The 15,699-nt window shown below is 32.6% G+C and overlaps 2 protein-coding genes across 2 annotated transcripts; both read right to left on the bottom strand.

Moving 5' to 3' along the window:
• Positions 1 to 393: 393 nt before the first annotated feature.
• On the bottom strand, positions 394 to 3,591 carry LOC145183005 (serine incorporator 3-like). Its single transcript, XM_090084326.1, has 2 exons — positions 2,807 to 3,591; positions 394 to 2,407 (listed from the first exon to the last, which is right to left on the bottom strand). The coding sequence occupies exons 1-2, from the start codon at positions 3,439 to 3,441 to the stop codon at positions 526 to 528; spliced, it is 2,517 nt and encodes an 838-aa protein (XP_089940452.1). The 5' UTR covers positions 3,442 to 3,591; the 3' UTR covers positions 394 to 525.
• A 728-nt stretch (positions 3,592 to 4,319) lies between these two features.
• On the bottom strand, positions 4,320 to 10,295 carry LOC145183315 (uncharacterized). Its single transcript, XM_090084325.1, has 6 exons — positions 10,178 to 10,295; positions 7,868 to 9,417; positions 7,145 to 7,284; positions 6,534 to 6,999; positions 6,153 to 6,364; positions 4,320 to 5,857 (listed from the first exon to the last, which is right to left on the bottom strand). Exons 1-6 carry the CDS (start codon positions 10,201 to 10,203, stop codon positions 4,688 to 4,690), a joined length of 3,564 nt encoding a protein of 1,187 aa, XP_089940451.1. The 5' UTR covers positions 10,204 to 10,295; the 3' UTR covers positions 4,320 to 4,687.
• Between the last annotated feature and the right edge of the window lie 5,404 nt (positions 10,296 to 15,699).

Genomic DNA, 15,699 nt, shown 5'->3' with positions numbered 1-15,699 from the left:
GATACCATACATGGCTTTGTTGGATTAAAACTATTTTGCTGAGAAAGCATGGAAGTTTAGTATACAGTAATCCTGGAAGTCATCTTTGTAAAATGCTTCTACGTAACTTACATCAAAGTTCTCATTGATAACGAATTCATCAATATATATGCCACATGTATTCGTTTGAATGAAATGGATAGTCTAGTGATGACAGCCTGGAGATTCAAAATAGAGCAGACGGAAAAGTTCTTGGGAGTAGCGGCGTAATGAGGTTTTCTGTTGCAATTGAATCGGGCCCTAACCCTAACCCTAACCCTAACCAGTGTTTTTCATTTTCTCGGAAGCCTTAATTCGTCCCCCCCCCCCCTCTTTTTTCCCATTTTAATTTCTTTTTTACATATTAGAAAAAAATACTTTTCATAAAACTTTTTTTAAAAAATTTACAAAAATATTTTTCGTTAACAATTTCAATACTTTCTATCTTTAAAAAAATTTCTTGCTAATCTTTCTAGAGTAAAAAAAAAAATAAAAATAAAAAATTAACTAATTGTTTTGTCTTTTAAAATACATAGTTTTTAAAGTGGGTGCAATTAATGTCCAAACATATAAGAGCGCACATGTGCTACTTGCTACCATTTTTACTGACATAATCGCCCAGTGAATGGTGACTTTAAATCCAGATCCTGGAACAGGTTCTAACCAATGCGTTAGCAAGACAAATGAATAAGAGGTCGCAAGATAATATACAAAATGCAGACAAGTGTAGCTATATGCAGTTTGAACAGATTCTACTTCCTGGTCGCATTTTGAATTACTAAAAATATGTTCTCTACAACAACATTCTCCAAAGAGTAATCTCTCTCGGTATGTTTTCTCTTTAACTTTTTGAACTTGATTTTCTTGATTTTCTTGATTTCCTTGATTTTCGGAACAACCTTCAGTTTTTACACTGTCTTTTTTCATCTCATTTTTGTGACAAAATTTGAATCGAAATAAATATTTAGGAAGAAGTTCTTCGATATTGGACGAAACGATTTCAACGCGGGTTGTAAAATAAATCAGTGTAATAGCGAGAAAAAATATATCCATAATGGAGACAGCATCTCGAGTTGGTTTAGGCTCTAGCATAATTATAGTGTGTGCCAAAGGATTACATCTCTCGTTAGGATTATAGTTGAGTGCTGACCAGGTAAGGTACATGCAAAACGATGTCACAATAGCTGAACGTAATAGACCTCCGGATTTGATTATCGGATGTATCGAAATAATACTCGCAGAAATGCAAATGACTAAATTAATACTTATGAAAAATCGATTTACACGACAATTAAAGTTGTGGGCAAAATACACATAAAAACATACAAAAGCCGCGGTTGAAATTGCGTACATAAAGGTAGTTAAACTTGTAGAACTGAAATACACAGTATTTGAAGACCATTTTGTGGTTTCTGTCCACGTCGTATTAATGATATCCACAATATCGAGCAGACATAATAACTGGACAACTGCAAAAGCAAAGGTAGAGAATAGACTCGCGTAAAGCCACACTCGGCTAAACTTATTGGGTATGTTCACCAACAATGCAAAAATTAAAACAAGTAAGACAACTTTAAGTAGCCAACTTCCGTTATGAATTGAATCACGTGGGTTGTCGACAGTCTTTGTTCTCAATAACAGAACCGATAAAATGAAAAAAAAAATTCCTGCAGTTGCGAAAATACGATATAGACCAATAAATGCTGGATCTTTTGACATGCATGCACCCAATGATCCGACTTGGTCACAAAACAAAGATGTTTTCTCCAAAGAGCGTCTAAAAAATGGTGTAAGTCCAATACACGCTAGGGTGAATATCGTTAAAAAGAATATAGTGTAAACATATCTAGAGAGAGTCGACTTTTTAAAACACGACGGGGTTTTAACAAAAGTTACAAATATAATGTGCCAAAAAAGTTTAAGGAACCCTTCGAGCAACTTGTTTGTTGCCAGGGGGTTTGTATTTTCAAACATAAAATGTTGGAATGCTAAGAACCAACAGTAGAGGAGAGGAATAAAAACACTATTAAAAAGCAACGCAGCTGATGCAGCGGCCGTCCTTTCTAAGTATAGTCCTTTTGTTTTTCCAGCAAGCTGGTAATAGTTTGTCACCAAACAGGTCGATTTAAGAGCTACTACTAATAATACTGCATGAATCAGAGCTTCGCTATACGAGACCTGGATACCAGTTTCCTTGACATCAATTAATAACAGTTGTGACTGGTTAGAACCTTCGCCAATATTTGGTGGTTTTGGCTCAACTCCATTGTCTAGATCTAACAAGGTCTCGTTTGGATTTAATTTCTTGTTTTTTGGTTTATCAATATTAAAGTGCCAAGGAATTTTTGAACGTCTCTCTACCATAGAGTGCTCACAACAAATGGTCCATCTGAAATAAAAGAAGTAAAACACGTGATCTCTTCTAACGAACGCATAAATTATCGTAGCGTATAAAAGAAAAATAGAAAAGACTTTTGACGCATCTGTACTAATAACGTTATCGGCATAAGATTCGTCTTTTGATACGTGGTAGGTGGACGACTTATACAACAACAAGCTGCAAAAAGCCGCAACCTGGGTTGAACAAAAAAATTGTTGTTTTTTGTGGACCGCGGTGTAAACTAACATACTTAATATTATTGTTATTGTCACTATGGTTGCAAGTATGCTGAACTGAGTGCTATTTGGTGATAAAATCTGTTCGTAAATTGAAAAGGAAACAAAGAAAATTGAAGCAAACGTGGACAAAAACATTCCGCAAAAAAGAAATAGAAAAAACTTAACGTGCTTTGCATCTTTTTTCTTCTTCATTTTGAAATATTTTTCATAAAGGTATTTTGAAGCGTCGCGTATCAAGAACATTTGCAATGTTGACGTCACAAGATCGCTGAGAAGCACAAAATATATCCAAACCCTGTCAAACGTGCTAGGTGGGAAGGCGAAAGCAACACAGGATATAACTAGCACAACTACTATCTTTTCGATCCAAAACCCGGTGTGAAGGCTCGATGTCCCATAGGGGTTTTCTTTCTTAACTTGCGTCAACAAAATTGAAGTTAGCAAGAAAAACGCCGATATTGCAAAACTAATTCGGTAAGTTATGAAAAAGACAATGATGCTCTCACACTTGCGTTGGTTAGCATCCCAGTTACACAACCCGCTGTCACTGGCAATATACGGACGGATTAATCCAACATTTGTCAACAAACTGCAGACTGGAATGAAAAATAAAATAAATATATACCATAAATGAGGAAGGGTAAAATCATTTTCCTCTAAACCTCCTGGTCCAATGAGTGATCTCCAGGGTGATTTTTTCAGTTCTTTGTAAAAACAGTTTAGAAACGCTTTCAAAGAGTCAAAATTGGTTTTAAAGACTTTTTTTTGAGGCGCACGTTCGTCTCCTTTGCTTTCAGGTTCCATATAAATTCACGAACACTTAATTCAGTTAATGAAAAATTAATTTAGTTAATGAATCGGAAAAAATGATGTACTTTAAAGTTTGCCATATTATTCAAGCTTGTTGTAAAACCAATAAATAATAAGAGCGAAGCTTCCGACGAAGCGCCACCAAACATCTTGTTTACCATTTCAAAAGAATGTATTCATACAGTTTTATATATGCCCAACATGCGTTACATGAACAGCTTGCCGAAATCATTCACAAAGCTAGTTTCCAGTTTTTATTGAATATTTTATCCGAAGAATATTTAGCTTGATAAAAGAAACTTTAAAGAAACTTAAAAGAATTTGCGCAGGGGTGGGGGGGTGGGGGGGCGGGTGAGAAGAGCATATGATTAACTCTTGAATATTTCTAATTTCCCAACAAAATACCAAGATTTTGATTCTAATAGTATTGATATTATAAAACTAACCAATCAAACATCAACAAGTCCCAGAATTAAAGACATTTTAGAGATCCCAAATGGTTTCCTTCTTAAGAATGCGTGAATCCTGTACGTGCAGCTCTGTAAAAATGCATGAATTCTGTTTGTGTAGTTTTGTATAAATCAAAGATGTAAATACTAAATATTGCAATATAAACATAAAAAATATAATACCATTAAATCTCTGTGAAGAAGAGAAAGAAACCACCTTTCTTACAGAATTTAATGAATAAATAGTCATGCGTTTTTGAAACGTATTCCTCTTAGTTTAATTAAAAATTATCATTTGATATCACAGCCTAAATTGCTATTACCTTAATGGCCACCTATTTTGGTGACCATGCAACAACGTGTTACATTTAAATTTTTTTAATTTAAAAACGTTTTACATTTGTAAGAAAAATTAAAATGTTATTTTCGTTATTATCAAATTTAACAAATATTTACAAAATGTCATCGTAAGATGACGCTTAATAATCTGAGAGTTCTGACAAACATAACCAATTACAACCAATCAGTTATAAATTCTGGTGAAACTTGACATTGAAAGAACTAAAATTATTTAATTCAGTGAAATTTGCAAAACTTTAAAAAAAATATACATTGAAAATTGTGAACGGCTGGCTAAGATGCAGAAGCGTCTATATGGAAAACATTTAATTCAAAGTTTTATTTAAAAATAGATTCGTTTTTTGCTCTAAGTCTGCGAAATGCGTTCTAAAAACTTTGATGTAAGATTTTTTTTTATGTGCGTAAAAAAAGCAAAATTTTCAAAAAGAGTTTCAACAAAACATTGGATTTATGTTTCTAACCTCGAGTTCACCACGAGGTTTTTTCAACAAGCTAAATTTTCTTTTTTTCTTCGTTGAGCTACTTTTAGACTGAGAGTCTCCTTCTGATTGCTTCCTTATGCTGTTCATTCCGCGATTATTTAAATACTGAGATTGATCTTCGACAATCGTTCTGTCGTTTATTGAAAAGTCGTTATTTTGAAAGTTTTCGGGTGGGACCAGCTTTTGAACTAGGATATCTTCGTTATCTTGATTAAAAAGCTGGTTCCAGAAAACACATCTGTTAGAATGATTACTTCCAACAGAAGCATTAAAAGTTCCCATTCTATGTATGTTCACTATCCAGTCGTCATTCTCTGGCCTAAAGAATCTTGTGCACACAGTGTAATAAACAGTTTCCATCGGTATCATATGTGTATAAGCATTGCTGTGGAGTTCCTCATAAGAATGGTTGAGAAAGTTTCTGTTTATGACTTTTGTTTGGGCCAGGAGTGCATCTCCATCACTCTTACGACGATAATGATTACTGCGATGAAACAATTGCTGCTCTTCCTCTTTAAGATAATTTTTCTCGGAAGATGTTGAGTCATTAAGCAGGGATCTTTCACTATTCTTCGAATGATCAATTATTGAATCATTTTCGTCCATGACCAACATAATTACTCCGTTTTTAGCAGAAACATTAACTGATCCGAAATAATCTTTTTGCTCATCTTTATGTAGGTTATTCTTGATGGAAGATTGAGATGAAGATGACGTACTTTTTGTATTTTTAATTGAGGTGGTTTTTATATCAAGTTTAGAAACTTTTTTAAATTCATTTGAAACTTCTCCAACATGACTGCCACTTAATATTTTAAGCGAACTGCTGTCTTGGTGAGCGGATTGATTTTTTGAGTACTGTTGATTGTTTAAATTAGAGTTTAAGATTTGGTTCCTTGTTGAAACTTTACGCCCACTGAACGAGAGAGATCTTTGGGATCGCTTCGATTTCTTTTCGTGCTGAAGGTTTTCATAATTATATAAATCATCAAAACTCGTTTGAGAATTTGTACGTCTATAGGTATCTTGATGCTCAGAGACATGTTGTAGCATGCTGTGTTTTTTCTGCTGATGCTCAACCTGTTGCTGTTCAAATGACACGTTGAGTTGTTTCTGCATCTAAAAAAAAAAGCGCGAACAAGTTCAACAAACTATGATTGGTTTAAAAAGCGCGAACAAGTTCAACAACTATGATTGGTTTAAATGAACTTCTGAAAAATGTTAAGAGCAAAATGATCTTGAGATATTTGAAAAGTAAAAAATTAAGTAAAAAGTTATTAAAAGTTAATTCTCCAACATCCCCCCCTGGACGTGTGTGTACAAATTGAATACAATTTCCCCCCCCCCCCCCCCGGACTTGTGTGTGCGAATTGAATACAATTTATAAAACAAATTAGAAAAATTACGTTAACACCTTCTGATTTTGAGAGCTTGATTCCCCATTCCAAGATTTACTCCTGATTTCTTTTTGACCATGTGATTGTATTCCCTCACTAATTGTTGATTGAGATGAACTATCATCGGACCGTCGAAGGATAGAGTTAGGATTTGAAAATCTTCTACCATCTAGATCAGTTTCTATTTTATAATATCCAGTGTTTTGATTGGAAATATTTTGTTTATAATCTAAAAAAATTTAATTAAAAGTTATTAGAATTCGTAATACATTAAAAAAAAATTCACGAGTAATCAATAATAATGTATTACAATAGATATGATATAAATATAATTTACATAACATATAATATAGTTAGTATGACTCCTTTTTGTACCAAAAACTTTCAAATAAACTTACCTATCGCTGATAAAGACGTTCCTGAGGCTATCTGATGGGAGAGAGTTTGATTGGCGCTGATGGATGAAGCATTTGAAACATAGTTAACTTGTGAGCTTTGTGAGTTTTGGTGCCGTTGGGATCGAGATTCTGTTTCATAAGAATACTTTTGGAAATTTTCCGAATTCATTTCTTTTGAATAATTTATCATTTGTTGGTCATGGCGTCGGAATGATTCGTTTTGTACTTGTTCCTTATTTGCCTGCTCGTTAAATTTATCGGTTTTAATATTTATATGAGAACGAATGTCTTTATTCATGTAATTATATTCTTGATATTTTTTATCACTTTGAATTTCTTCAAACTCATAGTTTTCTTTTTTTTTTTCATAGCGTCTTTCCTGATTTATTTGAATATTGCTTTGAGAAGGTATTACGCGTTCAATTATTTTGTTTTGATCTTCTTTTTCGTAGTTCCATTTATTGGCCTATGAGAATAAATTAGCATAACTTTTTTAAATATACAAAGCGTAATCAAATAAATTAAGTGCAATGCAAGATCTTTTTTTTTTTTTAATTAATAAAAGAACCTTCTAAGTTTGTAAATAGCAATTAATAAAAAAAAATTAAAACCTCTTCATAGCGCATTTCATTTTCAGTTCTTTGATTTCTTCCGCTTTTATCATTTTGATACATATTTTTAAATTTCGATAATTCTGTTCGACGCAGTTCTTCTCTGGTCTGCTGATCTCTTGCCCTGCTCTCACTAACTCCTAAATGTTAACAAGTAAAGTAATGAAAGAACGAAGATCAGTGAGATTTAAAATCTTGAAAAAGTTATTTCCAATATAAAATTCGGTTTATATATAAAAAATAGAAGAACTTTAGGATGCGCAGCACTAAATTACAGAGTCTCGGTACTAAGTTACAGAGTCTCGGTACAGAAAGCATCTTGTAGTCACTATATCGGTCATTTTTTACGATACCCATCCTAAATACCGATACCTGATTGGCATCGATCTCGGTTGGACGGATTTTTCTGATACCAACTTCAAAGTGTCGTTGATGATAGTATCCTACAAACGAGACTCTTCCGAGACTCTGATGCTTACTCAATTAACCATAACATTACCTTTGTATACACAATATTGTATTTGCTTACACAATTCTAGTAATCATTTTAACACTTATTAAAAATCGGTTTGTACATCCCACAAAACAAGTAGGATCAATTTTCTGGTAAGTAATTTGAAATCGAATAAATTTGAAATCCTAGAGAATTCCAGTTGTTCGGATCTCTAAAAGTAGTTATACTTTACGTAACAAAGATTTTGATCAAAAAAAGTAGAATCTTACTATCAGGGTGCAAAGAAGCTCTTCTTTTGTACTGTTCGTTTAAACTGTATTGTTCATCGATAGATTTTGGCACTATGCTGACAGAGCTCCGTCTTCTAGGGAAGGTATTAAACTGGTCATCAGCCGGGACCATGTTTTCCATATTGCTATCTGACTCTGGGGTGGGTGAGATTAAAACTCTAAACTTGTTTCCCTGCTCCATATCGTGATTTCTCTGGATATTTATATTTAATGGTAAGTTCGTAGATGCTCGACGAGGCTTCTGTGGCGCTTGCAAAGCCAGCTCATCTCTTTGATAAGAGCGAAAGCCTGATGACGAAGATTCGTTAGATTTGTATTCACGGATATTCTTTTGAGACTCCTGTTTCTCAGAAAAATTGGAATACTTTGCATTTTGAGTGGCTCCACTGGCGCTATTAAAATTACTATTCAATTGATATGATTGATTGTTTGATTGGTTGGCCAACTGATTGTTTGTGTAATTAGTCAGCTGATAGCTTGATTGGGCTGCTGATTGGCTTGTTGATTGGTAATTTGATTGACTTGTCGTTTGGTAATTTGACAGGCTGGTTGATTGGAGGTTTGATTGATTTGCCGATTGGTAATTTGATAGGCTGGTTGATTGGAAATTTGATTGATTTGCCGATTGGTAATTTAACAAGCTGGCTGATTGGAAATTTGATTGACTTTCCGATTGGTAACTTGACCCGCTGGCTGATTGGAAATTTGATTGGCTATTTGATTTATTGATTGACTGGCTAATTGATTGATTAATTGATTGACTGGTTTGTTGATTAATCGATTGACTGGTTTGTTGATTAATTGATTGACTGGTTTGTTGATTAATTGATTGGCTTGTTGATTGACCTATTGATTGGCTAATTGATTGTTTGTTTGATTGGCTGCTATATTGATTATCTGATTGGAAGTTGCTTTGATGTAAAAGCTCTTTGCTTTTAACTACACCTTTGGTGCTTTGTGAAGGTGAAGGTGATTGGTACTGATCAATGACGATTGTTGGTACTATACTTTTTTCATGGTACAGGTGACTGTCTTTGCGATTTTGTTTTACGAGAAGGTGGGGGGAATTATTTGAAACTTGTTGAATTGGTTTTATGTTAACTCTTTTATTATCTGATAAGGCTTCAAACTCTTGAGATAAGCTCCATCTATCTCCATCATCTGACTGATCTTCAATGTTCTCGAGTATTAACCGTGTTTTTTCCTGAGAACGGACATCTTCTATTCTCGAGACCTTATTTATTTGCTGAGCTGCAGGAGAGACAGAAATCTTTCTATATACTTCTTTGATCAAATTATTTTGGTTGGATACGTTGCTGATCAAGTTATTTTGATTGGACGCGTTGTTGATTTGTCTACTTTGGTTTTCCACGTGATAAAATGATTGATTTGCTTCTTCTTTTTTGTTAAAGCTGTGATGTTGTTGTGAGTTCGAAGCTTGAAAACTTGAGGATTGATAATAAGATTGATTACTTCGTGCAATAACTGAAGTCGAATTCTGAACGTCCTCAGCTTCATCATAACGAATTCTTAGAAGAAATAAGAACAAAAAATATGGAAAATATAACATAATAAAATAACGGAGAAAGAATTATTTTAATTAGTTTTTTTTTTTTTTTTTTTTTTTTTAAATTTATGAAATGTATTTAAAAGAAAAAAGAAAATAGAAATTTGAATTTTGAACTTTTTTTTTTTAATTCTTATGCTTCTAAGTTTCTGATTAAATATTTAAATAAAAAGTTTGATGTACATTTATTAATTTAAAATTAAATTGTCTGACTTCAGCAAGACTTTATTAGACTTGATTGGTTGAAATTCGACAGCAATTTGATCAATTGCGCAGCGCAGTTCTTCACATATCAAAAAGTAAAAAAGTGAATTTTTTCTTTGAAACAGAAAGACGTCGTCGCACTGACGTTGCACTGAAAATCTTCAATTAAAAAAAATTTTTCACTGAAAACAAATTTGTTTTAAGAGCAATTTACACGCTGCAAAATATTTTGTAATTTGCAATTTGTAAGTCTCTATGCCAGACTTAGTTTAATCTTTTAGTTGCGTTAGTCCTCAGAAAAAAAAAAGCTCTTTGACCATCATGCAGCACGATTTATTTGTACTCTAGAGCATCTGGCTTGAAATTTTGTTATTTAGAAAGTTAAAGCCCGGAATAAAATTCGTCATGCGTAATTCAACCGATCCGAGATCAAGCTGCATTACAGGCTGCAATGCAAACGAAAGAATTCTTGTCAAAAATTCTAATTAACCGATCCTAACGAACAAAACTATCCTCACCTTTCAGCCGACTGATTAAACGCCATTTTCAAAAAAGCATCGAGCGAGTTTGAAAAGTTTTTCTATAGGCGCAAAATGCTTTCATGGTTTTAAATAAATAAACTTATATTTTCATTGAGATTACAAATGAAATATTTATCGATTTAATATATGCATTTTTTAAATTGACAACAAACGGTATATTTAGATACTTGCTAAACGTACTTAAATAATTCATTCCTATAGTCACGTCTCTTTTTATTCAAATAGCCGCATAAAAATACAAAATCATACACTATCAATACTAAGTGAAAATACAGAACTGTGCAATTAACACCGCGTTAAATAGCAGAACAGCTAAAGGTTTATAGTTAAAAAGCGTACACTCAAGATCTTACATTGTTTGCCTGTATCCCAGACCTCTTCAGAACGCACGTTTTTATGGAACAAAAAAAAAAGATTTTTCAATAAGTATAACTTTCAACTAAAAATATGACAAAAATATGAAAAAAATACTCAAAAAGTTGGTGTTCCATTTCATCACTTTTACTATTTACAACCATTTCACTGTATTTAAAAATGAGCTAAATATTAAGTCATTTACACAAACGTTTTGCAATATATTTGAACATGTAAAACTGACTATTGGATGCATCAAGCGGCTACTAAACAACTGCTTAGATTTAGCAAAATCTGACCTGGGGAGGGGGAGATAACCGAAGAAGCATTGAGCATTTACTTACTTCACCTTAAAGAACATTTGGAAGAGTAAAACTAACCAAATGATTCACCGCAGATGTTTTGCAAAATTCTTTTTTCTGATTTAAAGATTTTCAACATTGAAAAAAATTTTATTATACAAAAACATCGGATGCATACATATAGCTGTAGAGAGGCGGCTTAACTTACTTACAGAGGTCGTCGTCAAGCATCTGTGATGGCTTAGTGCAGTTTCTCACATTTGTACTCAGGGGTAAAGAGACAAATGTGACATTATACCGAGATTTTGGACCAAGTCTTTAAACCTCTAAATGAGACCCTGCATAGTTCTGGTCATTGTGATTCTGGTAATTAGAACATCAAGTAAGACTCCAAACTATCCGCATTTTCTACTTACTCACAGTTCATACCACGATGAACTGATAGTGCGTCAAAGAAACTGGGGGAAACTTAGAGGCAAAGTTCTTTTATTTTCATTTTTTCTTGCTTCATGTTTTAAAGAATAAGACCTTTTTTCGCCTATGCATCCGGTCTTGTCTTGGGTTGTTTTAATCTAAAACCATTTTTAAGTGAATTAATTTTTAAGAAAAAAATTAAAAGGTTTGCCTAAATTTGCCTAAATTAGTTTGCTCATACCTCCTTGTAAGAAATTCCAAAAGCAGTTTTTTTATTAACATGAAATTAAGCTTTGCTTTATTTTTTTAAATTTATATTTAGCGATTAAAAAGCGAGTTAAACTAAATAACAAATAAATAGCTAAATATGAGATGAGCATTTAAGAATTGAATCTTTTTCCATGTGACGATTTTATTCGGATAAATTTGTTTAAATCTGATTGGTTTAAACTGCTGAGAGATTTTTTTTATAACCGAGACCATATTGATTTTTATACGCCATATTGGGACGCTGCAGAAATCGATTGTCTGTAGATAACAAGGGAGACAGCTTTTCATACTTCTTAATAATTTATAAAAATTTAAAGACCCAAGCAATATATTTTTTTAAAAATTAGTATTTTGTTTTAAGTAAAAAATCAAACGTGCATTACGTTTGCAATCCTATTCTACAATTTGAACAACGAATTCTACAGCTCATCAAAAATGTTCATTGCAACAAAAGTCTTAAAAGTTGCAAAAGCACAATATTTTTTGAATCGTTCAGAAAATAAAATCCTTTATATTCTTCAAGAAAAAATATTTCCTATCATGCAAGCTCTAACTGAATCATTGCAAATAAATAGCTACTCTTTCCAATTTTTTTTTTTTTTTTTGTCTTCGTTTCTTTATTTTTTCAACATCTTTTTCAAAATTTTTTGATTGGTATCTAAGTAATAACCAATCATTTTGTAGTGATTTGATTGCGGTTTTATTTACTTAAAAATTAACCTCAAAAAAAGTAGACAGAAATGTAAGCTTTGTACTTATTTCGATAGAAAAACGATTCAAAAATTTTTGTAAAAATGAAACTAAAACTGAGATCTCCATTGGAAACGCTCGTCACAAAAGTCTACATCATTTCGATAATCAAAATAAAGAAAATGCGAAGTACGGGCTTAAAATTAAGCTAGTAAGTTAATTGGTCCTCTCTTTGCACTGTCCAGCAATCTCCAAGTCATTGATGTTACAAGATTTTTTTTATTGCATTTGGAGTAATTGTTTTGGTTGAGCTAACTTCAGTGGTGTCGTCAAAATTTCCGTGAGTATAATTTTGCATTTTCAAACTTTTTGTTCAAGTTCTTCTCAAGAATGTTGGATTAATTTCTGTCTGGTGACTGTAAATTGAATAATGTTGCTTCAGTACGTTTCATTTCTTACTAAATTTGCCAAATACTTGGGAAGCACTTGTTGCTAAATTTACCTTATGGTTGGGATTATTACCTGGCTGGTAGATCCAGAATTGCTTAAGGGATTGCAAAATCTGCAGGCGTAACTGGTAATATATAACTTCAATGAGCACTAGTTCTGCAATCCCAACTGGTATCATTGAGCTCCAAGCTATCAAATTGCCACCATTTCCTCTTTTTTCGCCCAACTTTTCCATGTCACTTCTAAACATGCAATATTTACTTTCAACATAAAAACTTTTTTCTAAAGCCTAAATCCTTATATTGGTTATGCAGTGGCTGGTGTAATGTAGGGAAAGTCGGGTAATATGGGATAGTGGGTAATATGGGATACCCCTATTATCTACTTATAGGTCAGTGCTATAAAATATTTGTTGAATTGGAAACGAGGCTAATGTCAGGAGGTTACTTCCGCAAGTATAAGTTGTTCTCTTTCGAATTATTTGCGTCTGAAAAAAGTCTTGCAAGTTTTCACCAATGAACCTTACATAACATCGACTTTGTTACAGGAGGCCAAAATAGTCTAAAAAGGTAAACTATCTTACTATATTCAGAATTTAATTAGTAACTGACCAATTATTAAACATAAAATACCTTTTAAGGGTTGTTCATTCCACGTGGTACATAAAAAAAAAAAAAAACTATATATAATATATATTATTTAATAAATATTCTCATATACTTAACTCAAGTATATTCTTAAATATTAACAAATACAGAAAATAATATATAAAAAAAACTAGATGTGTGCTTTATTGTGGGGTAATTTGAGATACCTAAATGGGCGTAATATGGGATACCATCCCATATTACCCACGTTATTTCCATTATTTTCTTTTCCTCTTATTACATTTTCAATGCTAATATTGTATTGTCAGCATTGAGCTAGCCGGGCACCTCTAGTGATACACCCATGTTGGCTAGTGATATAAGTCCTTACTCCGTAGCCAAAGAAAGGGTAAACAGAACCAGAAGGCGTAAGGGGTTTACTGTCGTGCTGACAAGTTCCCCTTACAAACAATTGTTTAGTAAAAAAATGAAAAGACAGAAGGAAAATCAAAATTGAAAAAAAAACTTTTTTCAGCCGAAAATAAAAAGTCAAAACAAACAGGCGCAACAATGACGAGTGCATTAATTTTTGATAATGACACTCCATGCATATACTGTACTGGCTTATTCTCGGAAGATGGTCAAGGAGAGCAATTGGTCATGTGCCAATCTTGCAGAAAATGGGCCCACACAGAATGTGCAGGGGCTGATGAAGACGAATTTAAATGTGATTTATGCATTGACAGCGATTAAAAATTGAAATTATTTTTTATTAATCTTTTCTTTTTTTTGTAATATTAAAGCTGTTTTTATTTTTTTTTATAAATTTTTGTTTTGTTTCATTGATTTATAAGATCTTGCATAACTTATTACCATCCTTAGCTGACATTGATCAGGTGTCCCATATTACCCCACCCTTGAGGGTAATATGGGATACCCAAACATTTTCTGTTTACAAAATTTTCTCAAAGTGTATTGAAGCTTTTAGACTCATCTTTTACAGAAATGATATTTGATAGCTATTAAAACTAACTGACTATTAGCAACAACATTAATTTTTAAAACTTCTTTTTATAGGTCGTTAAAATTAAGTATCCCATATTACCCCACTTTCCCCTATTACATGAAATCAGAAGCAAACAATTTTCAAATCTTCACTTTTCAAATAACAGCTTGGAAATTTGTTTGATGAATTATGAGCGACTGCAGCGGTGATAAATTTGGCATTAACATTTAGGCATCAGATAATGTACTTTACGGTGCTCGTGGGTTAAATTACATAATACAGGACTGACTTTGACTAAAGCACAACCTTTTGGTATGGATTTTGTAATAAAACCTCAAACTTTTTGCACCTTTATTATTTTGTTGTTTTTTCGCTTTGCTTAAGATACAAATACACCTTATAAGTTTATTTTTTTTAATGTCTTTTTATAAAAACAGCTGCTTGATAAAACTCTTCTCCAACTTCATTCAATATCTATGGAAATGATTTGTCATTTCCATTGAAGGAAGTTGGAGCATCTCTACGCACAGTTTATAGAGTCAAAAACAGTTTAAAGGAACAAGAACATGTCAAGAACCGAACTGACAAGAACCTCATCAGTTCAATGACAAGGGTGGTAAAAGACCTCAACGTCCCTGATGTAACTGTCAGAGGGATTGTCTAAAAAAAACAAATGTGCCAACTCATTAGCCAAAAGCAAAAAGTTTTTCTTACTGTCTATCTAAAAGTTCTCCGACTTCCAAAAAAAATTTGTTGAAGAAAAAAACGCCTATTTTGTTGTTATCAGACGAAAAATGTTTCACCGCTGATCCAGCCAACAACAGCTGATTGTTGCCAAACTTATTCTTTCATCACTAACAAGTATGCCAAAGTTTGAAAGCGGGGATTTTTTCTATAAATGACGTGGGAGATGTGAAAGTGGAGATTATAGGGTGGCATTGTGTGAGTAGCGCAAAGGTGTATTAGTGGGGGGTATTCGTGAGAGTGGAGATGCTTTTCAATAAAAAATGTTAATGAAACAATAACAACAATAACGGCTAAACCGAAATATATATTATTTAATAAATATTCTCATATACTTAACTCAAGTATATTCTTAAATATTAACAAATACAGAAAATAATATATTAATTTCGGAAATTAATATGCAATTAAATCATTCAAAAAGTGTCTTTCTATGTTAGAATTATTCTCACTTTAAAATCTTCTCTTTCTCTTTTTCCAGAAATCTAATTTTAAAATCCTCCTCAAAAAAAATTCCCTTTTTGATTTTCTCTTAAAATCTTCTCAAAAAACCTCTTTTATATTTTCTCATGAAAATCTTCAAATAAAATTCTCTCAAAAATACTTCTAAAATTCTGCAAGATTTTCTCAACCAAAATCAAAAACCAAAGATTTTTGTTGTTCCTATGCGTCCGCAGATGT

The sequence above is a fragment of the Hydra viridissima genome, unplaced genomic scaffold (genome assembly GCF_058129835.1).
Source record: "Hydra viridissima isolate aposymbiotic clone 2 unplaced genomic scaffold, HvirCarnegie_v1 scaffold_4, whole genome shotgun sequence".
Taxonomy (NCBI): Eukaryota; Metazoa; Cnidaria; class Hydrozoa; order Anthoathecata; family Hydridae; genus Hydra; species Hydra viridissima.
Note: the sequence above shows the minus strand (reverse complement) of the source record. Positions and strands in the feature narration are given on the sequence as shown.